Source organism: Agelaius phoeniceus, chromosome 30, assembly GCF_051311805.1.
Source record: "Agelaius phoeniceus isolate bAgePho1 chromosome 30, bAgePho1.hap1, whole genome shotgun sequence".
Lineage (NCBI taxonomy): Eukaryota > Metazoa > Chordata > Aves > Passeriformes > Icteridae > Agelaius > Agelaius phoeniceus.
In genome coordinates, this window is record NC_135294.1 from 5,054,934 (window position 1) to 5,081,849 (window position 26,916).

The following is a 26,916-nucleotide window of genomic DNA, read 5'->3' on the forward strand; positions in this document are numbered from 1 at the left end:
TGGCACTTAGCTGGCTCTTGGCTGAACAACTGCCAAGCTTGCCCAGCCTTCAGCGCTGTGTCTGTGCCAGCTGGAGCTCCTTTGGTGTCCTGAGCAGGTAGGGGCAGCTGGCACCCACAGCTGGCATGCCACTGGTGAGCCAGAACAGGGGGTGTGCAGAGCCAGGTGCACACAAATATCTGTGTGTGCAGCCCCCTGTGCAGCACAGAGCAGGGGGGGACCCAACAGGTTGGCAGGCAAACACACTGGGGCTATTGATGCCACATCAATCCTGCAGCCCCGACAGGTGAATGGGCTCTCACTCACACTGTTAAGATAAATGATATTTATTTGCTGCTAAGAGCTTCCAATAAGAGGCCCCAGTGAGTGACTTTTGAACCAGCAGCTCTTGCTGCTGGTACACACCCAAACCAGAGAAAACCCTGGGAAAATCTCCAGGGCTCCCCTGCTTCTCTGGGCATTTCCTGTCCCACATGCAGCACCACCCTGCCTGGCATGCAGACCCTGCCCCATCCATCCTATCCCCAATCCTTCTCTAGCCCAGCCTCACAAGGCCACCCTGGACCACATGCCCACGAAACAAGTGCTGGGACTTGACTGGGACCTTTATTTCATCAATAAAAGCCGTGCAGGATGGCACAGCTGCACCTGACACTACCAGAGTGCTGCTCCCAGCCCTGTGAGCCGTGCTCCCCGTGCAGCTTCAGCCAGCCCACGCCAGCAGCCAGGCAGGGTCTCTGCTGCTCAGGGGGGTCAGAGGGGCAGGCTGTGCCCCTGCTCAGCCGCTGTGAGTGCCCAGGCCCAGCATTGAGAAGGCTGCACGGTGCTTCCTCAGCAGCAGCCGGATCTTCTCGTCATCCGAGTCTGGGTCCAGGGGTTTGTTGTACTCATCGTCCTCGGTCTCGGAGGCCGCCCGCTCTCCGCCAGAGCCCCCCGCCCGCTGCGAGGATGAGGAGGGCTCCAGGGCACTCTTCTTCCTCCATTTGGTCCGTCGGTTCTGGAACCAGACCTGGTGCCCCAGCTCAGTTAGCAGCCAGCACGCTGCACGCCCCGTGCCACGCAGGAAGCCATACTCACCTTCACCTGGGACTCGGTCATGCCCAGGGAATAGGCCAGCCGTGCTCTCTCCGGACCTGCCAGGTACTTGGTCTGCTCAAACGTCTTCTCCAGAGCAAAGATCTGGTGTCCTGTGAAGGTTGGGCGCGTGTGCTTCTTCTTGTGGATGCTGTCAGCCAAGTGAGCAGGGGCTACGGGACAGGAAGAGACAAGAGGGTGAGCTCTGGGCAGCCCACGACTCTGGACAGCTCTCTGTCTGCACTCACCAGCCCTCAGTGACCAAACAGTCCCTCCACACCTGCTCCTCTCCAAATTAAAACTTTATTCCCACTTCAGGGCTTCAGCCCTGTCCCAGGAGGGCTGAGCTGCCCACTGTGGAGGTCCCACTGGGGTGGGATAGGCACCTCCTGGTCAAGGACAGTGCTAAGTGGTTCTGCTGGGAGGGTAAGGGTTGCTATCAGCAGTGCTTGACTCCAGAGCCATGCAGCAGTGGGAACACTGTGCCCCCATGTCCCACACCTTGCAGGATGCAGGACAGATGACAGCCAGAGCTGGTCATTGGCTCGTAGCTGCCTAACCCATCTGCTCCAAAATCATCACCTGCAAAGGGGGGAAGGGGACCAGAGCTGCAGGTTCTGAACAGCTGCTCGCAGCCTCCTGAGGCTTCCCACGGGACAGCAGATGCACCTGTCCCACCTACCCTGTGGGACAGCAGCAACATGCCCTGCAATTCCTCCTGACAGCTCTCCACCAGTGCTGCCAGCCTGGGGCTCCTGGTCCTGCCTATCTCTGCCATGAACTACCCAGGCACTGACCCCCATTGAGGCTGCCTGAGAGCCAGGGAGATCTTGTGAGTCAGAGCACTCTGCCTGTCCTTGCCCGCTGTGGCTGCCTGGGTGCAAAGAATTGGCTCTAATGACAAATCCTGGCAGGAGTGGGGGCAGTTGGTCCTCTGGCCTCTGTTGTACGTGCACGACTGGCTCTGTCCTCCCTCTCCCAGTGAGCTCTCTGTGGGTGTATGAAAGTCAAGAGCCTTATGCTTGTTCATGCAGGCTCTGTCCCCCCCTGCCTGCCCCACTCCCCAGACACTCCCTGGCTCTGCTGGCTCTGGGGCACCGCTCCTGTCTCTTTGCTTTCGCAGTTTTCCACTGTGTGAAAGTGGCCAGTATTTATCATTAGAGCCAAAAAGTTCTGTGACCATTTGAGGTCCAGCATCTCCAGCGCTGGGCTCCTTCCCGCTGCCCGCTGGCCAACCTCATGCAGGGCAATGGAACAGACACAGCCTGGCCCATGCCCTTGCCCTGTTGCGGTCCGTTTGTAGCCTCACGGCGCCCATCCCCACGCACCCACCCGGCCCCAGCAGCCGCTCCGAGCCCCCCGTACTTACGGCCGCCGCACTGCCGGCCCCCCCGCCACTCCGGGGCCGCCTCCGCCCAGCAGCTCCGGCCCCGCGGCAGGTACTCGCCACCGGCCTTGGGGAGGGCGCCCACCTGGGGCCCGTAATAGACGCCCGGCGAGCTCAGTCCGTTAAATCCGCCCGCGTGCGGGTAACCGGGGAGGATGCTGCCGTTCGGCGCCGCCGCGGGCCGGCCGAGGATGTCGGAGATGCCGTGGGGGGTGCCAGCAGCCAGTTGGGCACCCAGCCCGGGGGGTCCCAGCTTGTAGAAGGAGCTCTGCACTGAATACTGGCAAACGGGCGCCTTGGCCTCGGGGAAGGGGCCCAGCGAGGGGCCGTTGAGCAGAAAGGTGCCCGGCAGGTTGGCATCCATGGCTCCAGCACCGAGGCGGCACTCAGAGCCCGCAAGCCCGGAGGTGCGACGGCTGGCCCATTACCGGCGGCCCGGGGGCTGTGCAGAGCCCCGGGGTCCGCGCTGGCCGGGGGTGAGGCTGGCACGGCGGTCCCGGGATGCTCCCGGTGACCTCGGGGGGCTCCGGCCCCGGCCCCTCAACTTGGGCTCGGGCAGCGCCAACATTTCTCTGATAAAGACGGGGTCCATTAGAATAACGCGCTCCCATTGGCCGCGCGGCTGCGGGCGGCGCGCCCATTGGCCAGGACTCGGCGGCCGCGCCTCCCATTGGCTGAGCCTGGGCGGCAGCGCCTGATTGGTGCGGACCAGACAAATGGGGCTTTGAACAGCGGCGGCGGCGGGGACGGGACACGGGACAGGGGACAGGGGACATGGGACACGGGACACGGGACACGGGATATGGGATATGGGACACGGGACACGGGATATGGGACACGGGATATGGGACACGGGACATGGGATATGGGACACGGGATATGGGACACGGGACACGGGATATGGGACACGGGATATGGGACACGGGACACGGGACACGGGATATAGGACATGGGAGACGGGATATGGGACACGGGACACGGGAATGGGTTGGGATGGGATGGGATCCATGGGATGGGACGGGACAGGACAGAACACGGGAATGGGTCGGAATGGGTCGGGATGGGATGGGACGGGACAGGACATGGAACACGGGACATGGGACACGGAGCACAACACGACACAGGAATAGGTCGGGATGGATGGGATGGGACGGGACAGGACACGACATGATACGGGAATGGGTCGGCATAGGGGGAATGGGTCGGGATAGGTGGGATGGGACGGGGCAGGACACAGGAATGGGTCGGGGTGGATGGGATGGGAAGGAACGGGTCGGGACAGACGGGACGGGACGGGACAGGACACGGGAATGGGTCGGGATGGGACGGGTCAGGACACGGAATGGGTTGGGATGGGTTGGGATGGGTGGCATACAGGACCGGAGCGCGGGGCGGCGCGGACCCTGGACAGCGCCGGGCGGGCCGGTGCTCTCCGGTGCGGTCTCAGCAGCGCCGCGGCCCCCGGGCCAGCCCCCGCCGGGGCGGCGCGGACGCTTCCCTGCTCGCCCACCCCGGGAGAGGCCGGCGCAGCCCCTCGGGGGCTCCTGCTCCCTTCAGCTGCTCCAGGAACGGCAGAGACGCGGCCGCCCCCGCCCTCCCGGCAAGAGGGGACCCGGCCCCGGGCTCTCCATCATCTCCACCTTTGGAAAAGCAGAGACGAGACACTGTTTGTGTTGATTTATTTATTAATTCATATTCTGATAGCTGGTGTACAGGGAAATGATCTATACATCGGGGCCTAAGACAGGGAGATCCAAAAGGCTTGTTTCCATAACAATTAAAAAAAGAAAATAAAAGTAATCTTTAAAACTTCTAAAAAGCTTCTAGTGTGCAGACTGCAGCATTCTCTAGGCTCAATGTCGGGTGCAGCCTCCCCCTACCAGCCCTACAAGCAATCTGAGCGCAAAGCAATGTCACTGCAGGTGCCTGGCACGGTTGCAGCACAGCACATTCCCTACGGCATACACAAGGCCAAAGCACTGGACCCACACACAACTCTAGGGTGATGCTACGGAGTCAGCTGTTGCAGTGGGTCTAGGGAGGTTATTGTACGCAGCAAGGGTGATGGATGGAGAGTCTGTGCCTGTATGGCTCAGCTTTGGGGCGGGGAGGGGACTGCTTTGCTCTCCGAGGCTAAGCTGGGTCAGTGGCTTCGCTGCAGCGAGGCTTTCAGGGCAGCCAGGGGCTCTCCCAGCAGATTGCACCCACTGAAAGGCAGGGCTGCCCTGCCAAGGCCACCAGCACGGAGCCTGAAGCTGGAGGGGCGCTTGTTCTGCACCTGGCCACAGAGAACAATCTCAGACTCTGCAAAGCAGGGCCGTGGCCACTTCCAGGAGAAAGAGCAGGGGGTCCCCACATCACTGTGCTACAAAGGGCCAGGTCCCCACATCAGCTGGGTCAAGGACAGGGTCAGGGACCTGGGACCAAGTGCCACTACCTTCTCCCTGCTCTCCTGGGCTCAAGTATTACAAGAGGGTCAATGTCCTGCCCAGCTCTGAGCTGCCTGGGCAGCTCTGCCCAGCACAGCTCTCCTGCTGCTAGAGCAGCCTGGAGGCTGCCCCAGCGCCCAGGGCTCAGGCAGATTCCACCTGGAGAAAATGCAGCCACCGGGGCAGCAGCAGCTCCCGTGGCTCTGGGTTTGGTCCCGGGAGAGTCAGTATCCAGGGCTGTTCACCCCCCTTGCAGGGAGGCCAGGGTCCCTGCAAAGCCCTTGCCTGGGGTGCATATTGCACAGCTGCTGGCTATTGCTAGCTCCTGGCTCATCTCCTGAGCAGATATTGTGCTGAGTAGAGCTAGGCACAACCCCACGTTGTGGCACAAGCACCTCCTGCTCTCTCTCTCTGCACATCCTCCCTGGGCCCCGAGCACCTCAGCGCAGCTCTACAGCTTCAACCCAGCTGGAGCCAGCACAAACTGGGGCTGGAGCCTGGGACTGCACCTCTAGTCCCCCCCTCTTCAGGCCAGGAAGGGGCCAGGCTCAGGCAGAGGGGCACAGGACAGGGGCAGGCTGCTGCCCTCTCACTCCCACAGCCTTCCTGGTCACGTATTCCAAAGGCTTTGCCCACCCTGCAGCCTGAAGAGGTATATGAGAGCAGAGCTGTCAGTGCTTTGTACATACTGCTAGAGTGTCCCTAGGGGTTTGCATAGTATTTATTGGTTCATATACACAAGGCTGATTGCTGTACAGTTTACACTTTCAACAGAAGCAACGAGCTCAGTGCTCTGCCCTGATGGGAGACTTTGCACGTGCTGGGGAGAGGAAGGGCAGCCCTGCACCAGCCCCTCTGCCCAGGGCAGCCGTGCTCCCTGCGGCCTCCCCTTGCACCCTCCGGCCACTGCTGCCCTCCCCAAAGCCCAACACTCACAGGGAGGGATGAGAAGCAAGTCCAGCAGAGGCAGCACAGGCATTTGCAGGGGGGGCCAAGCACCTCTCCTTCCACGCTGAGCTGGGCCATGCTGTCCCAGCTTTCCTCCTGCAGCTGGAGCTCACACCTGGGGATGCATCTACACACGGAGGTGCAATCTCCTTCCCTCTCCTTTTCTTCTGCTCCAGCTCTTGCCTCCCCAGGGAGCTGAGAGCACGCCCCTGGTGTGTGGTGCTGTCTCTGGGGCAAGGATGGAGGCCCCTCATCTGTTTGAAGTACTGTAGCTCATGCGTCTTGCAGTCAGTCAGTCATGCGGATAGGAGGGTAAGTATATCTCATACAGGAATCATGCCATTAGCCTATAGAAACATGTACAGCCAGCCCTGCTCCCCTCCACTCTCTGCTCTCCTCTCCTCTCTCCTCAGGTATGTGTCAGAACGTGGGTGAAGTTCAGTGGTTTGGTGTTGAGGTGTGATCCTGGAGAGAGAGACACAGAAATGGGGTTACCAGGGATCCGTGGTGGCACATCCAGGGTTAATGGTGGGGGCTGAGAAGCCCCTTCTGTACACTGTGCTTGTCCCACATGCACCCATGCAACCACAAGGCAAGTTTTGGGGGGTTGTCAGACAGTGACAGAGCACCATTAAGTGGCAGGCCTGGAGCCAGGGTCAGTGACATGGGTGGCACTGATGGTGCTGCCCCGTCTGCTCAGAGCAGCAAGCAGCAGCTGAGCTGCACCAGCGTGGCACTGGGAGGGAGCTGGGAGGGCTGCTCTAGGACCTGGGATGGAGGAGGCCAGCCCTGAGCCTTCAGGTACAGCCCACTCTCCCAGCAGTGAGGAAAACCTTCCCCACTGCACACCCAGGGCCACTTTCACACGGTGGAAAACTGCAAAAGCAAAGAGACAGGAGCAGGGCCCCAGAGCCAGCAGAGCCAGGGAGTGTCTGGGGAGTGGGGCAGGCAGGGGGGACAGAGCCTGCATGAACAAGCATAAGGCTCTTGACTTTCATACACCCACAGAGAGCTCACTAAGAGAGTAGAGAGGGAAGGGGAAGGAGGACAGAGCCAGTCGTGCATGTACAACAGAGGCCAGAGGACCAACTGCCCCCACTCCTGCCAGGATGCAGGGCAGGGCAGCTGGGGAGCACCATGCAACAGCTTCCCCCAGTGCTACACTGCCAGCCCAGCAGTGAGTATGCAGAGAAAAATGGTGCAGCTCGGCTCGAATGTGCTGTGCCAAGCACCCTGCCTTCATCCTGGCCTAGTCCCACTCCACAGGGGCATCAGGGAATGCACAAGGCTTCAGGGGTCATTCTGAGCTCAGTGAGGATCAATGGAAGAAATGTCCTCGGTCAAAGGTGGGTGCCCTGTTGTCAGCCCCTACAGGTGTCACGTTCCTGCACTTGCCACTCCTGCAGCACCCTGCCAAGGCCTGCCCCATCCTGCCTTCAGCAGACTCAGTGCTCTCCTCTGCATGGCTGGCAGAGGCAGCAGCTGCACGTCCCACAGCAGTGCTGTGAACACAGGGAGCAGCTGCACATCCCACAGCAGTGCTGTGAGCACAGGGAGCAGCCACAGCCCCACAGCAGTGCTGTGAGCACAGGCAGAGCTGCACATCCCACAGCAGTGCTGTGAGCACAGGGAGCAGCTGCACATCCCACAGCAGTGCTGTGAGCACAGGGAGCAGCCACAGCCCCACAGCAGTGCTGTGAGCACAGGCAGAGCTGCACATCCCACAGCAGTGCTGTGAGCACAGGGAGCAGCTGCACATCCCACAGCAGTGCTGTGAGCACAGGGAGCAGCCACAGCCCCACAGCAGTGCTGTGAGCACAGGCAGAGCTGCACATCCCACAGCAGTGCTGTGAGCACAGGGAGCAGCTGCACATCCCACAGCAGTGCTGTGAGCACAGGGAGCAGCTGCACATCCCACAGCAATGCTGTGAGCACAGGGAGGAGCTGCACATCCCACAGCAGTGCTGTGAGCACAGGGAGCAGCTGCACGTCCCACAGCAATGCTGTGAGCACAGGGAGCAGCCACAGCCCCACAGAACCCACCCTGCATCTCACCCCCAGCTCTGCCAGGGCTCAGCTGCCCCCCTTGGGAAGGGGCACTCCGAGGCACAAGCTCCAAGGGCTGGTCTCATCTGCCACAAGGCTGCACAGTCAGTGCTCATGCATGGAGGGGGCAGTTCTGCTCAGACCCCATGCAAATGCAATCCAGTCCCTGGAGTGACTTGGACAAAGACCATCCCTCTGTCTGTAGCCCAGGTCACTGGGGACCCCCAGCCACTCCTGCAGTGACACCCCTGAGCACGCCAGGTGCTGTCACTGCAGGAGCAGCCCTTGGCACTGTGGCTGCAGGGGGGTGCTGTGCACACAGCTGGCTGCAGCATCACTGCAGACCAGGGCACCCTGTGCCCACAGCACCCAGGAGCATCAGCAGGGCCACACTGCTGCCCACCCTCGGTCGTTTTCTGCAGCACAGCAAACCCTCAGTGCCCCCAGGAGCTGGGCACTGCCCCACCACACTTCCCCCAGGAGAATGTGCATGACCAGCAGCTCAGTGCAGGCAGCCAGGACAGAAGGAAGAGCAAAGGCAGGGTTACCTCAAAAAAGAGGCCATTTGAGGGGTCACTGCTTCCCCCTTTTCAGGCTGGCTCGTTTCACTATCTGAGCCCCCATCCTGCCCCCAGAGACCTCTGGTTTCGGGACGCGCACTCGCATCTCCTCCTGAGGGAGCCGAAGGGGCGGGGAGCAGGACATCACCCGGGTGGACAGACAGACACAGAGAAAAGGACAGGAAAGGGAAAGGTAGAGTCAGTTGGCAGGCAGAAAACACCAAGCAAGAAGACTGGCGCAGTGGGCACGATTTGCTTTAGAAATCTTAGAGGGGAAACAGGAGAGGAGTGCGGGGCAAAGGAAGGACAGAGGGTGAGAGTCCTGCAGAAACCCAGGGCTATGAGCCACACTGTACCTTGGCACCCAGACCATCCCGGTGCAAGATGGAGTATTTCATGAAGTGATCATCCTCAGCCTCCAGGTCTTGGGGCTCCTGCAGGGAGCCCTCCAGGATCAGCTCCTCCTGCTCCTGCCTGTCACCCATGTCACCAGGGCCCAGCTGGCGCACCACCTTCCGGATAATCTGCGGGGACCCACAGAGCTGCGTGTCACAGCCAGCCCCAGGGCACCGCGAGTCCCTGCGCACCCAGCCCGCGGCTGTGAGCTGGAGAAATGCCGTGAGTGTAACCCAAGACAGCGGCACAGCAATGCCCTACATGGGCTGCAGGGCTGGAGGGGAGAAGGGAAAGGCTGGAGGGTGCAGGGGAGAAGGGAAAGGCTGGAGGGGAGAAGGGAAAGGCTGCGGGGTTGAGGGGAGAAGGGAAAGGCTGCAGGGAGCAGGGGAGAAGGGAAAGGCTGCAGGGCTGGAGGGAAGAAGGGAAAGGCTGCAGGGTGCAGGGGAGAAGGGAAAGGTTGCAGGGGAGAAGGGAAGGGCTGGAAGGGAGAAGGGAAAGGCTGCAGGGCTGGAGGGGAGAAGGGAAAGGTTGCAGGGTGCAGGGGAGAAGGGAAAGGCTGGAAGGGAGAAGGGAAAGGCTGCAGAGTGGAAGGGAGAGAAGGGAAAGGCTGCAGCGTGCCCTTACCCACACCCCGATCACTCACTCACCTTCTTGGTGATGATATTGCCTTGATCGTCTGTGAACTGCTCCTCGGTCACCTGCTCCCCAGGCAGATGAAGGGCTTCATTCCCCTGCAGGAACAGGACGGGGGGAAATCAGGGCATGTGAGGGCGGTGAGGGTTGTGGTTCACCTGGCAGAACAACACACCTGACACGAACCCCGCATCCCTCCCTGCCCTGCCCCGTCCCTGCTTTCCTCTGCATCTGCCCGGGGCTGCTCTCTCCGCTCTCGTTACCTTCAGCAGGACTCGCCGGCGGACGACCCTGGCGGAGAGAGCCTCCTCATCATCCGCCAGCCCCTGGCTCTCCCCGAGCTCCTTGTCCAGCTCCCGATGGGCGTGTTTGAGCAGGAAGCGCACAGAGCCCCTGACGATGTGCATCACGTTCTGGCAGCTGACCAGCAAGAAGGCCAGCAGCACCAGAGCGATCAGCAGCTGGGCTAGGAAAGCCCACATCGTGCCCGGCCGCGCTGTCAGAGCCCGGCCATGCCGCGCCGCCGCCTGCCCGCGGCTCCCGGGAGCTGCCGGAGCCGCAGCCCCGCCGGCGGTGGGCGGCGAGAAGGGAGCGGGCAGGTGGAGCGTCCTGTGCGGTCATGTGGCCGGGACTGCCCCGGCCAGGCAGCCACAGGACAGATCTGTCCCTGTTCTCTGTCACCCGGCCAGGCAGCGCAGGGCAGGGCTGTCCCTGTTCTCTGTCACCCGGCCAGGCAGCGCAGGACAGATCTGTCCCTGTTCTCTGTCACCCGGCCAGGCAGTACAGGGCAGGGCTGTCCCTCTATCAGCTTTTCCAACAGCCTGTGCCATGGCCAGGCAGAGAACAGGACAGATCTGTCCCTCTTCTCTGTCACCTTATCCAACAGCCTGTGCCATGGCCAAGGGGAGCAGGACAGATCTGTCCCTCTGTCACCCTTCCCAACAGCCTGTGCCATGTCTAGGCAGTGAGCAGGACAGATCTGTCCCTCTGTCAGCTTTTCCAACAGCCTGTGCCATGGCCAGGGGGAGCAGGACAGATCTGTCCCTCTTCTCTGTCACCCTGCCCATGGCCAGGCAGAGAGCAGGGCAGGTCCGTCCCTCTGTCACCCTGCCCAACAGCCTGTCCCCATGACTACAGCAGAGAGTAAAACAGATCTGTCCCTCTTCTCTGTCACCTTATCCAACAGCCTGTGCCATGGCCAAGGGGAGCAGGACAGATCTGTCCCTCTTCTCTGTCACCTTATCCAACAGCCTGTGCCATGGCCAGGCAGTGAGCAGTGATCTGTCCCTCTGTCACCCTTCCCAACAGCCTGTCCCCCTGACTATGGTGGGCAGTCCCGGCTCACAGGATAATTGAAGCCCAGAGCCTTGGGGTGTCATTGGAGTCACACCTGACTCAGGTAATGCAGGGCTGAGCAGTCACCTCCGAGCGTGGCCGTGTGTGCCTTGGCTGGGGAAAGGTGCTCACCCTCACCTTGTACCTGCTGGCTCTGTGTGACCCTGGCATCAAGCCCCCCACCCAGCCTGGCCCCTAGGCCAACTCTATTTCTGGCTCCAGCAGGCTGTTGGGCTGCCAGCCAGGGCAGATACTCAATAGGAACAACTCTGGGAGGGTGACTGGGTTATAAATGGAGAGCAAGAGCTCAGGTATCAAGCACAGCAGGCTATTCTGGGCTGAGAGGCACCCCAAAGGGCAGGAAGTATGCCAGGGGAGTTGAGGAGGTCTGCTGTCACCTGGTCTGCCTGACAGGCCCTGCAGCAGGCTCCAGGAAAGGCTGTCCATAGGGTCACACCTTCCTGCAGGGCTGACTCCCCTGCTCCTGCTCTCACCTGCCCAAAGAAGCGGCTGTGGGGCTCCTCCTGCCAGCCGCCTGTGGGGTGCTGGGGCTGCCAGTCGCTGTCCTCTGCAGAGCTGACCCTCATCAGCTCCGTGGCTGCCACCAGGACCTGCTCTTGCTGCTGGCCCTGTGCCCCAGAGGCTGTGGTGTGCGTTGGGAGCAGCCTTCGGGTGACTCCCTCCTGCCAGGAGCCCGCTGTCAGGTCCTGTAGGCAGGAGATAAAGGAGCCTTCTGCATTCCAGTCCCTCAGCCTGGGCACCAGAGAGGGACAGGGATAGGGAGAGAGAGACAGAGAGAGAGAGGGGCAGTCAGCTTTGCACGGAGTGCTGCACCCTGAGCAGCAGCCGAGCTCCGGCAGGCACACCTGAACCACACCTGAACCACACCTGAACCACACCTGCACCACACCTGAACCACACCTGAACCACACCTGAACCACACCTGAACCACACCTGCACCACACCTGAACCACACCTGCATCACACCTGAACCACACCTGAACCACACCTGCACCACACCTGAACCACACCTGCACCACACCTGCACCCCATGGGCACACCTGCACCACACCTGCACCACACCTGCACCACACCTGCACCACACCTGCATCACACCTGCACCACACCTGCACCACACCTGCATCACACCTGCACCCCCTGGGCACACCTGCACCCCCTGGGCACACCTGAACCACACCTGCACCACACCTGCATCACACCTGCACCCCCTGGGCACACCTGCACCACACCTGCACCCCACAGGCACTGCTGGGCACCCCATGGGCCCACCTGCACCACACCTGCACCCCATGGGCACACCTGCACCACACCTGCACCACACCTGAACCACACCTGCACCACACCTGCATCACACCTGCACCCCACAGGCACTGCTGGGCACCCCACGGGCACACCTGCACCCCACAGGCACACCTGCACCACACCTGCACCACAGAGGCACACACCTGCACCCCATGGGCACACCTGCACCCCATGGGCACACCTGCATCACACCTGCACCACACCTGCACCACACGGGCACACCTGCACCCCATGGGCACACCTGCACCACACATGCACCCCATGGGCACACCTGCATCACACCTGCACCACACCTGCACCCCATGGGCACACCTGCACCACACATGCACCCCATGGGCACACCTGCAGCCCACAGACACCACCTGTACCCCACAGGCACACCTGCACCACACCTGCACCCCACTGGCGCTGCTGGGAGCCCAGCAGAAGCAGCACAAGATGCACAGATGCAGAAAGGCACAGGCCACCTCCATGCCATGCTCCCTGCCCCTCCCGCAGCCTCACAGCTTGGCCAGGGTCTGAGGCAAGAGCATGCTGTGCTCTCATGGTCTAGTGTGGTCTAGCTCTAATTCTAATGTGGTCTAATGTTGTGGAGCATTTCTGGGTGCTGCCAAGGATTTCATGAGTCCAGTGCCACTGGAAATGTGATGTCACCCTGATTTTTTAAGATTTTCTAAGCCTTCTGATGTTTACATTCTTGTAATGAACTTTCTCACACGCTTTCTGTAAACAACTCATTGTTTTGCATTCTTTTACGGAGGAGGAGAAATTTGATGGGCTGTTGGTTTGCCCAGTGTCATTGGAGAGGTGGCACTGTCACCCTCCAATCCACTGTCACTCTTGGAAAGTTATAAATGTTGGAGTCAGAAAGCAAACTTCCCTTTTTCTTCACCTTGAGAGCAGCAGTGTGTGTGCTCGTGTTGTGTCCTGTAGTGACCATGTGGGAGGAGGCAGCCCAGGTTAGGGTTGGCTCTCCTAAGTACAACCTCCATGCAGGGCCTGGCTGACTGGGGGTCTCTTCCAGGAGCCCTCCAGAGCACTGGCAGAGAGGAGTGAGGCCCAGCCATGGTTCTGTGTACTGCAGATGCCTGGGCTGCAGAGCTGGAGAGCAGCAGGGAAGCAAGCAAAGCAGGGAGATCATTGCAGCTGGCCCAGCACAGGGCAGTAGCTGGCAAAGCACTTGTGCTCCCCTGCCACGCTCACCCAGGCTGCAGTACCTGTCTGCACTCTTCTCCACATCATGGCTAAAGGTAGGTGATGTCAAGATCCTGGTTTGCACCTTCTCCTGAACTGAAACAAAAGAGACTTCACTCTCCGGGTCCTGCTCCCCAGTCCCTGGTTGATGATCACCAGATGGCATCTTCCCCTCTGGCCTCTGCCCCTCCTCCTGCTCTAGAAGGTCAATCAGCCCATTCATGGCATCTGAGTCCACTGTGTCATCCTCAACCAGGTCCATAGAGCCCATGTGGTCTGGGCCATGAGCATCTGCTAGGAGCTGCCCTGGGAAGCGGCCTTCGCTCGTGGCATCCGAGTCCTCAGCCTTGCTGCACTCCAGAGAGGAGTCCTCAGCAGTCACCAGCGAGGGGGTGAGCCCCGAGGACCACACCTGCATGTCGGACATCTCCATCAGGGCATCCTGCTCAGTGGCAGCCATGGGGATAGCATCCATGATGGCCACCTCATTCCAGTACTGGTCGGCACGCAGCGGGGATGGCAGTGTGTAATGCAGGGAGGCAGGGGACAGCAGCTCGTCCTGCAGTGAAGCGTAACCTAAATGGGCAGACAGAGGCATCATGTCCAGCAGCCACCCTGACGCACGCACAAGCACGGTGGGGCAAAAGGGAAACAGCTTCTGGGAGGAATGGCAGCCCCAAGGACAGCAACGGGCATGCCCCAGCCCCTGTGGCCAGGCTGAGCAGGGCTGTGCTCACAGCGGATTTCACAAGGTCCCTGCGAATGCTGCCATGCCTCCCTTCAGATCCTGGGGCTGCTTTGGGCAGGTCCTGGGGCTGCCTCCGCCCTGTGAGGAGGACTGGCCTGGTGTTCACACGATTCTCCATCCACACTGCAGGACACAGTGCCCTCTTTGCTACCCTGCTCCATCAGCCCCCCTGGCCCCTGCCCACAGCCCCCATCCAGCATCAGCTGGCCATTAGCCTGGAGTTCAAGTAGCCAAGTCTGGCAGGCACCAACTCTCAAAGCCAAACACTCTCCACAGCACAGAGGAGCGGGTTGGAAGTACCATGAGCACAGAAGGATGGCCCCAGAGCATGCCATGCAACCCCAAGGCCCTGCAGAAGGCAGCCAGGGCCTCACAACCCCGCTGGTGTCTCCAGGGCTACAAACCATTGTCATGTCTCATGCCCAGGGCCATGTGCACAGCTCAGGCACGTCCATATGAGCCACAACCAAGCCAGGCACTCCCACCCATGCAGGTGGCTCTGCTCAGCCTTTTCCAGCTTTGAGCCATTCTTTCACCCCTGGATTTCAGCAGTGAACCCGTTCTGCTGCCCTGGCAGCCAGGGAATGCCAGCCACAGCCAAGGCACAGGGTACAGCTTGGCACAGGAAGGGCACCTCACCCATGGGCATCAGGATGCCTGGCCAGGGGCATGCAGTGCAGTGCCAGCAAGGGAAGGAGCTTGGGATTGTGCACAAGAAGGCTTGGGATGGCTGCCTGCAAGCATGCCAGCTCTCAGAGGGGCAGTCCCTGGTGACATGCAGTCGCTGGAGCAGGATGCGGCTCCCAGAGGGCTTAGCTGAGGTGGAGACAGTGGAGACAGGCAGTGGGAGATGAGAGAAGGAGAGGCCAGGATGAGCTCAGAGGAGAAAGATGAAAAGAAGTGACCCACAGGAGTGCCCGCACCTGGCAGCACTAGGTGGCATGTTTGAGAAAACAGAACAAGGGGAGAGACAGAGAGGGAGAGAGCGATGAGCCAGCGCTGCAGGGCCACAGCCACAGTGCAGGGCTGCAGCAGCACAAAGCCCTGCCCCTGCCTGCTGTGCTGGCTCCCCAGCAGCGTGTGCCACAGCTGACTCTGGCTGTGTCCCCACATCCAGGTCCCCTCTGCCTGGCACCCACCACCGGCTGCACAGCCGGGACTCAGTGAGCTCCACTGGCAGAGCCAGAGACGCCTCTCACCTCTCACACTGGGATGAGGAACACATGTCAGCCCCACCTGGGGCGTCTCTGAGAAAGCACTATGGCAGAGCCAAGCTTCCTGCAGCACAAGCCCCAGTGAAGAGGCCACATCTGCCAGCAACAAGTGCCCACTCCCTTCTCAGTGGGTGCAACCTGCTCAGGCAAGACCCCAGCCCCAATGTCCGCACAGAATGTGCCCCCAGGGCCCTGCTGCGTTCCCTGCCGGACGGTGGGGCTCACCATTCATCTGGGACGGTGAGAGGGAGTAGTCTCTGTCTGAGAAGCGCCAGCTCCCCTTGAGGCTGCGGCTCTGCCGGCCCGAGCCCTCCAGCATGTTGACGATCTCGCTGCGGTCGATGTTCCTCAGCGCCGTGTACAGGTTCTCAACTGCAGGGGGAAGGTGGTGTCAGCAAACCAGGCACTTGGGGAGTGTGAAAAATGCTCGTAGTTTATGATTGGCTTCTGGCAAATATTCAAATGAATATTATATGTGTTGTGATAGAAAGTAAGGCTGTATTAATTCTCTTAAGTACTGTGTTAAATATAGTTTTAGGTGGTAAAAATTGTTAAAATAGAAACTATGCTATGTAGGGTACTTTTTTTAAAGAAAGGACTCTCAGTGAGATAGCAGCCACAGGACACCTGAATCTTTCAGAGAAAGAGAATTTATTGCCCTCTTATCAGAACAAATGAACTTCTTCCTGCCTCGAAGGGCGCTGTTAGGATTAGAAGGAAGAAGCTGACACTGCCCAGACAGAACCCTGTGTTTGAATGGAATTTATACATCATGTATGAGGTGTATGAATATGCAACAGGCTATTGCTTTTAAGGGTTAATCCTCTGTTAACGTGGGTCCTTTTTCGGGCTCCTGCTGCCCAGAAAAAGGTACCCAGACTGTCTGTAACTCTTTGTATTTGTTGTCTCATATTGTCCTAATTCAAATTGTCCAAATTATTACTACTCTAATTATATTACTATTTTTATAACCATTTTATTACTATTAAACTATTAAAATTCCAAAACCAAGTGATTGGCGTTTTTCACAGGGAGGCACAGCCATGTCCCAGGCACCCTCCAGGTGTGGGAAGGCAGATATGCATGGACCACCACTGCAAAGGCAGCCAGTGGTGCTTGAAGATGCACAGGCACCTCTGTGCCTGTGAAGGGGAACCACAGCTACTCACTCTTGACATTCTTGCCCTCACGGCTGGCCCAGAGGTTGAGTAAGGCGATGCTCTGCTCCAGGAGGGAGTTGGGGTTCTCCACACGTATCCTGTTGATGTCATCCACGCCAAACTGCAGCTCACGCGCCAGCTCTGGGGAAAGCACCGGGTCAGTACCACACCTTCAGTGCCCACCACCAGGCTGGCCGTGCTGTGAAGGGCTCAGCCAGTGAAGGACCAGTGCAGGGACCCTCTGTTCCATACAGCTGAACACAGCAGGACATGCAGGAGCTGGGATGGGGCAGGGGTTGAAGCCCCCCAGCTCAGGCTGGCTGTGACTAGCACAGGAAGGTCTCAAGTGTGGGCTCTGCTGCAATGAACAGCAGCAAGGTGTACAACTCCTAACAAAGCCCTAGCCTGGCAGCCATGCACGTGAATATGTGCACAGCCATGGGAAGGTTCACTTTAGTGCCCTGGAATGCTCGCAGCAGGGCTGCACTGCAAAGCAGCCACTTCCAGCCTCCCTAAGTGCCAGCTTTGCCAGGAGTGCTGTGCATCCTCAGAGCCCTCAGGTGTGCACTCACCTGCCCAGCTGAGGCCCAGCTGCTCTGCTATGTCAACCATCTTCTGGTCTGCCTTGTCTGTGCTGCTCAGGGAGCCTGCAGGAGGAGAAGGAGTCACAGCTCAGCTGCACAGGGCCCTGCCCCAGAGCAGTGAGGGGAAGGGGGTGCTGGCCCTGGCGTCACACAGACCCTGCAGGCAGCACCAAGGGAACCTCCAGGGAAAGGGAAGTTGCTCTGAGTGCGACTATGACAGGACCATCCCAGCTCTGCACTGGTTTGGGCACCCCAGGTGCAGGTGGTGAGTGGGCTGGGATGCTCCCAGCAGGCTGCATACCAAAACTGGTCTCACTTAGGATGCTGTATCGCTCCCGCAGAGACAATGGGGTCAGTGTCCTCCTCCGCTCATCACTGCCACTTCCCTGTGAGAGTGGTGACAAACCAAGGGGTCAACAGCTTGAAGAGAGGGCAGCAGCTCTGCCCTGACACCGCTGCTTCTCCTTCACCTCCTGAGTGGCATGGCATGGCCACGTGGAGCAGGTGAGGACAGCAAGGGCTGTCCCCTGCACTTGGGGGAGGGATGGGCCCTACCAGAGTGCCAAAGGCCCTACACTGACCTTGCTGCAGGGTGGGATGCTGATGTTCAGGTGGCAGAGCACGTGCTGGAGGTCCTCGTATTTCATGGCCTTGCGCAAGAAGGACAGGGAGCCACTGGCTTCCCTGCTGCTGTCCCTGACCTGAGAGCCAGAGCCCAGTTAGATTCCTTGGCACCAGCCAAGGGCCCTAACTGCTTGCTCAGCCTTGTACCCTGGCCTTACCTTGATGGGAATGACAAGACGATTCTCCCGGAAGGACTGGAAGAGGAAGGTGCGGGGCTGAGCAGCCTTCTTGACAGGCACCAGGTTCCCTGAGAGTTCCACGTGCAAAGGCATTCCCTCTACCACCTGGCCAGGAGCAGAAAATACGCTCAGACCCTGTGCAGAGCTGCTTCTCCTGCTGCTGGACAGGGCAGGCAACCCTGACTCTCCAAGGGCCAGCCCCTTCCACTGGTATCAGTCTCTGTCGCAGACATCTTTTATGAAAAATCCTTTCCTTAGGATTTTTCCTCCTGAGAAGCTGAGAGGCCTCAGGAACAAAATGTAACCAATGGTTATCTGCTGCTGTGGAATGCAACAGGTGCATCTGGGATTGGGCTCATGTGGTTGTTTCTAATGAATGGCCAATCACAGTCCAGCTGGCTCGGACTCTCTGTCTGAGCCACAAGCCTTTGTTATCACTCATTCCTTTTCTATTCCTAGCCAGCCTTCTGATGAAACCTTTTCTTCTATTCTTTTAGTATAGTTTTAATACAATATATATCATAAAATAATAAATCAAGCCTTCTGAAACACGGAGTCAACATTCCCGTCTCTTCCCTCATCCTGGGACCCCCCTGTGAACACCATCACAAGTCTCCCCTCACTTTGTTATCCCTCTCCCCTCACTTTGTTATCCCTCTCCCCTCCCTTTGTTATCCCTCTCCCCTCCGCACATGCTGCTGGGGACCAACCTCAATGTCCCTGCTGCGGGCCACCTCAGTGAAGTTCTCATGCTGCTCCAAAGTCTTGTCAACCTTGTCATCAGTCATGCAGTAGCAGCGCAGCCGGCCTTCCCGCGCGTCGTTCATCTTGGCAAACACCACGAATTTGGCCATGTAGGGCACGGCTGTCAGCTCCTTGTACAGCATGGTGGCAAAGTGCACGGCCTCAGCTGTGCGTGGGCAGTCGGCCAGCCAGAACCTGCAGGAGATTTGGGTCAGGGGGCTGCTGGGCAGTGGCAGCTGCCCCCCAACAGCCCTCAACTGTCACCATCATATTTTCTGAAAAATCCTCTTTGCCCAGGATTTTTTCTCCTGAGAAACCTCAGAGAAAAGGAAAACGATAATGATCTAATTTGCTTCTCCGGTGTTATGCAGCTTTGGAATGTCGTTTGGGCATTGTTTATCCAACATGTGAATTGTTTTGACTCAATGACCAATCACGGCCAAGCTATGTCGGAACTCTGGAAGGAGTCACGAGATTTCATTATCAATCTTTGCAGCCTTCTGTCTGTATCCTTTCTCTATTCTTTAGTATAGTTTTAGTATAGCATTATATCATATATCATATCATATCATATTATATCATAATAAATTAGCCTTCTAAAAACATGGAGTCAGATTTATCATTCCTCCTCCATCCAGGGGACCCCGAAAACACCACACTCAACAGCCAACTGGACTGCAAAGGAAGCCCCAAGATTTCTGGACGCAGGTGTAGCCCCATCTTGGATGGGGACCCAGCCAAGTACAAATAATGATCCCCTTCCTCCTGCACTCCCAGCTGTCTGTTTCCTGAAGTTTGCTCAGGCAGCATGGGGGGTCTCAAAGTTAGAGGAAACCACCCTGCATGTAGGAATAGGGCAGCACAGCACCAGGGGTAAGGGGCTTCTCCTGGCAAAGGCTGTAGCAAGGCCCAAGGAGCACCAGATATCCTCAGGTGGGCACTCTTTTGCCCAGGACTCACCTGGCAGACACATTGGTGGTAAAATTAGCACACTCATTTTCGTAGACGAGCTTTGTGGTGCCAGTTATGTCTTCCCACTGGGCTTGGGCTGTCCCTCCTGCAGCAGAAAGCAAGGGGTGAACATGCTGTCTTTCCATAAGCCTGGGGTCTGCATCCCCTGGGCATTTGCTTTCTCCACAGGGGAAATGAGCTCCCTGGAGCTGCACCCCCCGAGGCAGCCCAGCCCTTCCCCATGGAGAGCACTCTTGCAGCCTCACCAATCACACTGCAGAGCAGACGAAGGCTGGTGGTGTCACCCTCACCGCTGTCTCGGGGATTGTCCTTCCAGGACGGTGGCAGCGGGATCCGGAGGCCAATGGGGCGGTGGAACTTCCTCCGTCGTGGCTCCACGGTGACAATGGGGCTGAAGGTCGCTTGGTTCCCCAGCAGCTTGGTCACCAACTCATCGGGCACGGGCTGTGCCTGTGGGGAGCACAAGGATGGGCATCAGGGATGGTTTTTCCCCAGGCTGGGGCACAGCCCGGGCTTGCAGAAGCGCGTCTGAGCCCCAGGCCAGGCTCTCTGAGGCTCACCTGCAGGGCCAGCCTCACTCTCTTGGTGACAGCAGCGTCTGGGAAGGTGGCCTGTACCATGGGCACCAGTGTGCTTTTCAAACACCCTCCCTCAGGGCCGATCATGTCGCAGTCCTGGCAGATCCGGGACATGACCACAAAGTAGAGAGGGAAGTCTGTGGTGATGATGCGGCAGACCCTCTTCTTGTCCAGCTCCTCCTGGCTCTCCAGCTCTGCAGGGGCAGCACAGCCATCAAACAGTGCTCAGACACTGAGCCTGTGGCTACCACTGCTCATACACTGAGCCCGTGGCTGTCACTCAGTGCTCATACACCAAGGCTGTGGCTGTCAGTGCTCATACACTGAGCCTGTGGCTGTCACTGCTCATACACTGAGCCCGTGGCTGTCACTGCTCATATACCAAGCCTGTGGCTGTCACTGCTCATACACCAAGCCTGTGGCTGTCACTGCTCATGCACCAAGCCTGTGGGTGTCACTCAGTGCTCATACACCAAGCCTGTGGCTGTCAGTGCTGGCACACCAAGCCCGTGGATGTCACTTGGTGCTCATAGACCAAGCCCGTGGATGTCACTCAATGCCCCACCACGCCTCACTGACCCCACCACCCAGCCCCACTCCACCTCCCAGGCCACCTGCAGCCTGCAGGGAGCTGCCAGGTGAGCAGCCCCTGCCCTGCTGGCCCCCTCACCCTCGTCCATGCCGTTGAGCAGCTGGTCCATGTAGCTCTCCTCGTAGCGGTTGCGGTGCTCCTTCCACACGGAGCCGTTCTCGCTGCGCAGCACCACCAGCTCACGGTCTCCACGCCCATAGGAGGCAAAGTGTGGGATCTCCACGATGACAGGGCTGCAGAGAGCACAGGGAGGCCACTGGCACCCACAAGCTGCCACAGGGACACGCAGGCAGCAAGGTGGCCCTGGGGAAGAAGGATTGCTGACCTCCCTCTCTCTATAAAAGAGAGCTCTGCACCTGGGTGGACAGGGCTGCTCAGGGCTTTTGTGACACCATTCAGTAACTCTTGAATGACCCATGCCAGAAACATGCTGCACCCCACAAGAGCTGGGATCTCTCCCCTGCCAACCTCAAGAAGCAGATAGAGGCAGAAATCTTGCTCTGTACGGTAAAGCCCTCCAGAAGAACCCAGATCTGTTCCCAGTCCTGGTGTGGGCAGCCCGGTCTGCCCTTCTCTTCCCAGCTGTGCTCACCTGAGGAACTGGGCACCAGCAGGCCCCAGAGCAATGATCCGACTGCCCAGACCCTCCTCCTCAGCCAGGGGAGGGGGTGCAGGCAGCTTCTGGGGCTTCACCAGGCGGCAGGTGATGCGGGTGGGCGCAGCGCAGGCGCGGGGCGGGATGACCACGCGCAGCCCGTGGTGCCGGCTGCCCCGCATGGAGCCCCCACGAGCATCCACCATGAAGCTCACCAGGAACCTGGAGGGGACAGAATCACGGGAGTGTGGGCATCTTGCGGCCAGAGCATGCGTGTGTCGCAGGCATCTTTTATGAAAAAATCCTTTCTTTAGGATTTTTCCTCCTGAGAAGCTGAGAGGCCTCAGGAACAAAATGTGAACAATGGTTATCTGCTGCTGTGGAATGCAACAGGTGCATCTGGGATTGGCCCATGTTGGATGTTTCTAATTAATGGCCAATCACAGCCCAGCTGGCTCAGACAGAGAGTCCAAGACAGCTGCCTTTGTTATCATTCTTTGCTATTCTATTCTTAGCCAGCTTTCTGATGAAACCTTTTCTTCTATTATTTTAGTATAGTTTTAATGCAATATATATCATAAAATAATAAATCAAGCCTTCTGAAACATGGAGTCAGATCCTCGTCCCTTCCCCAGTCCAAGAACCCCTGTGAACACCATCACATGCAGGTGCTGCACAGGCTGGGCACTCACCCTGTGTGCACGGGGCTGGCCACTGGGCTGATGTTATCTGAGGTCTCCGTGGCTGGGCTGCTGGGGATCAGAGAGTCCTCATCGAACTCTTTGGAGGGCTGTGAAAGGCAGGGAAGAGACCTTGTGGGCAAAGGGTCCTGTCTTGGGGTGCTGAGCCTGCCCACCCTTACACTGGACCGTCCTGTACCAGCGGGTCAATGCCCATTACCCACCACACACTTGAGCTCTGTGGTGCTGGGGGAGCCTGGGGCAGGCCATGGCAGGCTGTTTCTCATGCTCACCTCCTGTGGGGACACCGAGGGTGCATGCAGCAGGCTGACTTGCTCAGCTTCTGTCTCCACAGGTCCTACCTGCTCAGTCTCCTCAGCTCTGGTCACCACAGTTTCAGGTGGGACGCAGGGGACCTGCAGGACAGCTGGAGACTCCACCCTGCCAGGAGAGGGTTAGTGACAGCCATGGAAGTGTTAGGGTCCCTCAACCCCTGCCCATCCATCCCCACAGAGTCCTGGGGCCACTGGAGAAAAGTGAATGAAGCAGCAGCCCCATGTCCCGCTGCAGGAACAGCACTGAGCAGCTTTGCCTGCTGTGCCAGCCCGTGAGGGCTCAGTGATCTGTTCCTTGCCTGGAGTTTTATGTGCCCCTTGCCCAGCACAAGGCTGGTCCTGTGCCCTGTGCCAGCTCCCTCCCCACCAGGCAGTGTCTCTTACGTTTGCTCCAGTGTCGTTGTGGTCATGAACTCCAGCAGCTCTCTTTTGCCTTCCTGCTCTCTGAGATCAGGAGTCTTGGGCTTTGCAACCAGCTCTTCCTCTGAAACCAAGAGTTGGCTCAGCAAGCAGAGGCAGATGGACAAGGGAGCACAGACACCCAGCCCTTGCCAGGGCCCATCCCTGCTCCCACTGCTGGACACACACACGCACACACTCTTGGCCCCTGGGTCTCAGCCAGACACAGGGAGGGCTTTGCTGCCTGCCAGGATGGCTCTGCTGGCAGGGCAGAACAGGGGGACAGGGGCTGTGGGAGCCACTGGGAATCTGGCTGCTCACTGGGAAACCTCCTTCTCACAGCACCAAACACAGTGCAGAGACTGCAGGGGATGCCTGGGACAGGGATACAGGCACCACTGGGATGCAGGAGGCTGCCCTAACACTACCCCTCACTGGAGGCACAGAGCTCTGCCAATGCTGACCACTGGCCTCATTAATACCTGCTAATTAGCTGATGAGGGTTTGGCTCTGGCCTGTGCCCTGTGGGAAGGGTGTCCTGCACTTCCTGCAGCAGACAGAGTGCCCCAGAGATGGGGAGGGGGCCACAGCAGCACAGAGACCCTTGAGCTCTCAGGTTCATAATCCCTGTTCTGGCCAGGATGGCATGGGGCAGTTGTGGAGGGGCACCAGGGATTGTCACAGGACCAGGTTCCTCCACCTGCCACGGACAGGGCCTGGGTCTGACGGGGGGTCAGGGCCCTCCTGAGTGGGAGGATGCCCATTCATGCAGTCACACCACAGCAAGCAGCACGGACACGGGTTGGCAGGGCAGGATGGCAGGGCTGGCTCTGCAGAGCCCCGGAGCAGCAGCAAGGCTCAGCAATGGACATGGCGTGCGGATGGTCAGTGGCCATGGGGTGAAATGGGCCATTGAGCTGGGGCAGGGGACACATTTCATACCCATTACTGTGACATGAGCAGTGCCTGCAAAGTAAGAAGAGGCAAAAGTGAGGTATTGGTGGGAGGGTGCAGGAGCAAACCAGCTACAGCTGGGCTGGGAGCTGGGACCCTCCTTGCCTGAGCAAGGCACAGTGCGGGCTCTGCATGCCCAGGGGCTCTCTGCACAGCCCCTGGGGCATGGGATCACGGAGATGTCCAGATATATCCCTCCTGCATAGTGCAGGGAAGCACCCAAGGCAGGAGGTGCCACCTCAGGAGCCTGGTGGGCTTCCCTCATCCTCTCTGCAAGGCCTCAGCAGCTCCCTGGCCTGGGGGTGTCCCTGTTCCAGCAGGAACACCAGTGCCATCCCCTTGACACTGACCCAGCCGTGTGGCAGATCTCTGGGATGGTGGGACCCAACTCCCACCCCTCACCTTCATCCTCTGACACGTCCAGAATCTCGTCTACAGTCTCTGGGAAGCTCATGCGGTGCTTGTCACCAACAGACTGTGGGAGTAGAGCAGAGTCAGCCTATAGGAATGTGACAAAACTATCCTTTGTCCCCTCAAAAAGGTAAAGAACCCAGAAATTTCTCTCCTCAATTAAGTGAAAAGACACCTCATAGGACCTGGGGGACTTCACCTCAAACTTAAGGATACCCAATTGGACAGGAGCCAGAAAGTCTTGTACAGGAATGTGCTCCCTGTTGACAGAATGACAAAACTATCCTTTGTCCCCTTAAGAAGGAAATAAGCCCTCTCCTCAATTAGGTGAAAAGACATCTCACAGAACCTTCGCCTCAAACTTAAGGATAACTAATTGCACAGAAGCCAAAAAGTCTTGCCTGAGCAACTTACTAGAAAAAGGAGAGAACAAAGAAACTAATCACTTTTGTGAGGTGTTTTACCAGGAGCAAGAACCTCTTGCGCTTGGCTCGGTTTTTCTCTGTAAAGAGTTTTGTTATTTTGCCTTTCATTAAAACCTTTTTGTTTCCAACACTGCCACAGAAGCCATCCTGCTGATTTTATGCCTTCTGAGGTAGCTGAGCTATCTTGGGTGCGAAATAACCTCCAAGAGCTTGTGAGACCTGGCTGGAGGAGACCAATATTTCATGTATTCTTTAGTTACATCTCTTAGAAAGACTGCAACCCTGTGCCCTTCCTTACTGGAGCCAAAGATGTCCTGGCACTGAGATGTTTCTCTGTAAAGAGTTTTGTGATTTTGCCTTTTAATAAAACCTTTTTGTTTCCAACAGTACCACAGAAGCCATCCTGCTGATTCTATACCTTCTGAGGTAGCTGAGCTATCTTGGGTGTGAAATAACCTCCAAGAGCTTGTGAGACCTGGCTGGAGGAGACCAATATTTCATGTATTCTTTAGTTACATCTCTTAGAAAGACTGCAACCCTGTGGCCTTCCTTACTGGAGCCAAAGATGTCCTGGCACTGAGATGTTTCTCTGTAAAGAGTTTTGTGATTTTGCCTTTCATTAAAACCTTTTTGTTTCCAACACTACCACAGAAGCCATCCTGCTGATTCTATACCTTCTGAGGTAGCTGAGCTATCTTGGGTGTGAAATAACCTCCAACAGCTTGTGAGACCTGGCTGGAGGAGACCAATATTTCATGTATTCTTTAGTTACATCTCTTAGAAAGACTGCAACCCTGTGGCCTTCCTTACTGGAGCCAAAGATGTCCTGGCACTGAGATGTTTCTCTGTAAAGAGTTTTGTGATTTTGCCTTTCAATAAAACCTTTTTGTTTCCAACAGTACCACAGAAGCCATCCTGCTGATTCTATACCTTCTGAGGTAGCTGAGCTATCTTGGGTGTGAAATAACCTCCAAGAGCTTGTGAGACCTGGCTGGAGGAGACCAATATTTTGCTGCACAGCCACCTGCAGCTGACTCCTTGCACTCGGGCTGGGCACGCAGCTGCAGACCTTTCCCAGCCCCAGCCCTCCTCCCCAGCATCCTGGCCCTGGCACCCAGGGGCTCACCGGGATGTCGGTTTCCTCTGTGACAATCTTGAGCACGTCTGTGACAGAGATGTAGCCGAGGCGCTTGGCGATGGCCAGGGGAGTGGTGCCATTCTGTGCGCGGGGGAAAGAGGGTGAGCAGCAGCCAGAGGGCAGCTCAGGGAGCTGCCCCGGAGCGCAGAGGAGCAGGGGGGCACGGCACTCACCGTGCTGATCTCGTTGGGGGACGCGCCGTGCTTCAGCAGCAGCGTCACCACGTCCGTGTGGCCCTGCTGCGCTGCCTGGTGCAGGGGGGTGTAGCCCAGCTGCAGGGGAGCACAGAGCACGCTGCAATCAGTTCTGGAAGGTGCTGCCCCAGAAATGGCCCCCCCAGGCCTCTCGCACACAGGGCTGCGTGCCTGGAGCATGAGCACAGCTCCACTTCCCCGTCAACCTGCGCTGTCACCGTGATATTTTATGAAAAATCCCTTTGCCAGGGATTTTTCTCCTGAGAAGCTGAGAGGCCTCAAAGGAAAATGTAAACAATGGTTATCTGCTGCTGTGGAATGCAACAGGTGCATCTGTGATTGGTCTCATGTGGATGTTTCTAATTAATGACCAATCACAGTCCAGCTGGCTCGGACTCTCTGAGAGTCACAAGTTTTGTTATCATTCCTTTCTATTCCTTTCAAGCCTTCTGATGAAATCCTTTCTTCCATTCTTTTATTCTAGTTCTAATATATCATTTTCTTTAAATATAATATATATCATAAAACAATAAATCAGCCTCCTGAAACATGGAGTCAAGATTCTCATCTCTTCCCTTGTTCTGGAACCCCTGTGAACGCCACCACATTTGCCCATGGCAGAAGGGTCCTTGGAGTTCTGTACCTTAGTCTTGGCATTGACATGTGCTTGGTGCTGCAGCAAAAACTTCACCAGCTTGATGTTCCCATAATGGCTGGCCACGTGCAGCGGGGTGTAGCCCATCTGAAAGACAAGATCAGGTCTCTCTGTGCCCTCACCACTTCTTTCCACCCTTCTGCCTTGGATATGCTCCTCCCACAGGCAAGCCCCCGTGCATGAAGGATGAGGCACGCATGTGGGGGCTCCCCAAAAGCCCAAGGCCAAAGCACAGGGCTTCAAACCATGCTGTACCTGTGGGTACAGAGGTGAGCTACAGGAGCAGGCAAGAATCACCCCTCCAGAGAGGTGGGGGGAAGAGGAGGAAAAGCCCCCAGGACACAGGGGGGGAAGAGGAGGAAAAGCCCCCAGGACACAGGGGCAAAGTGGTAAGGATGCCTGCTGGAAGG

At 58.0% G+C, this 26,916-nt stretch overlaps 2 protein-coding genes across 10 annotated transcripts in view; both read right to left on the reverse strand.

Annotated features, from left to right (window-relative positions):
• Nucleotides 1-310: 310 nt before the first annotated feature.
• NKX6-3 (NK6 homeobox 3) lies at nucleotides 311-4,083 on the reverse strand. The gene is made up of 3 exons (XM_054650619.2): nucleotides 2,444-4,083; nucleotides 1,078-1,247; nucleotides 311-1,009 (listed from the first exon to the last, which is right to left on the reverse strand). Exons 1-3 carry the CDS (start codon nucleotides 2,823-2,825, stop codon nucleotides 779-781), a joined length of 783 nt encoding a protein of 260 aa, XP_054506594.1. The 5' UTR covers nucleotides 2,826-4,083; the 3' UTR covers nucleotides 311-778.
• Nucleotides 4,084-4,128: 45 nt separating this feature from the next.
• The window catches only part of ANK1 (ankyrin 1), a 71,805-nt gene continuing 49,017 nt past the window's right edge, over nucleotides 4,129-26,916 (reverse strand). For 2 of the 9 annotated variants that reach the window (XM_077191803.1, XM_054650606.2), the window contains exons 19-44: nucleotides 26,495-26,593; nucleotides 25,831-25,929; nucleotides 25,646-25,738; nucleotides 24,086-24,158; nucleotides 23,672-23,695; nucleotides 22,715-22,814; nucleotides 22,289-22,436; nucleotides 22,008-22,105; nucleotides 21,313-21,537; nucleotides 20,799-20,953; nucleotides 20,111-20,322; nucleotides 19,796-20,000; nucleotides 19,539-19,635; nucleotides 18,545-18,773; nucleotides 17,814-17,939; nucleotides 17,613-17,732; nucleotides 17,333-17,417; nucleotides 17,020-17,094; nucleotides 16,457-16,588; nucleotides 15,513-15,659; nucleotides 13,349-13,901; nucleotides 11,303-11,561; nucleotides 9,488-9,571; nucleotides 8,801-8,968; nucleotides 8,433-8,556; nucleotides 4,129-6,303 (exon numbers count right to left, since the gene is read on the reverse strand). In XM_077191803.1, coding sequence (XP_077047918.1) covers nucleotides 8,458-8,556; nucleotides 8,801-8,968; nucleotides 9,488-9,571; nucleotides 11,303-11,561; nucleotides 13,349-13,901; nucleotides 15,513-15,659; nucleotides 16,457-16,588; nucleotides 17,020-17,094; nucleotides 17,333-17,417; nucleotides 17,613-17,732; nucleotides 17,814-17,939; nucleotides 18,545-18,773; nucleotides 19,539-19,635; nucleotides 19,796-20,000; nucleotides 20,111-20,322; nucleotides 20,799-20,953; nucleotides 21,313-21,537; nucleotides 22,008-22,105; nucleotides 22,289-22,436; nucleotides 22,715-22,814; nucleotides 23,672-23,695; nucleotides 24,086-24,158; nucleotides 25,646-25,738; nucleotides 25,831-25,929; nucleotides 26,495-26,593 — 3,705 coding nt within the window. In that variant the 3' untranslated portion in view covers nucleotides 4,129-6,303; nucleotides 8,433-8,457. The other 7 variants (XM_077191804.1, XM_077191805.1, XM_077191806.1 and 4 more) reach the window with 7 other exon arrangements.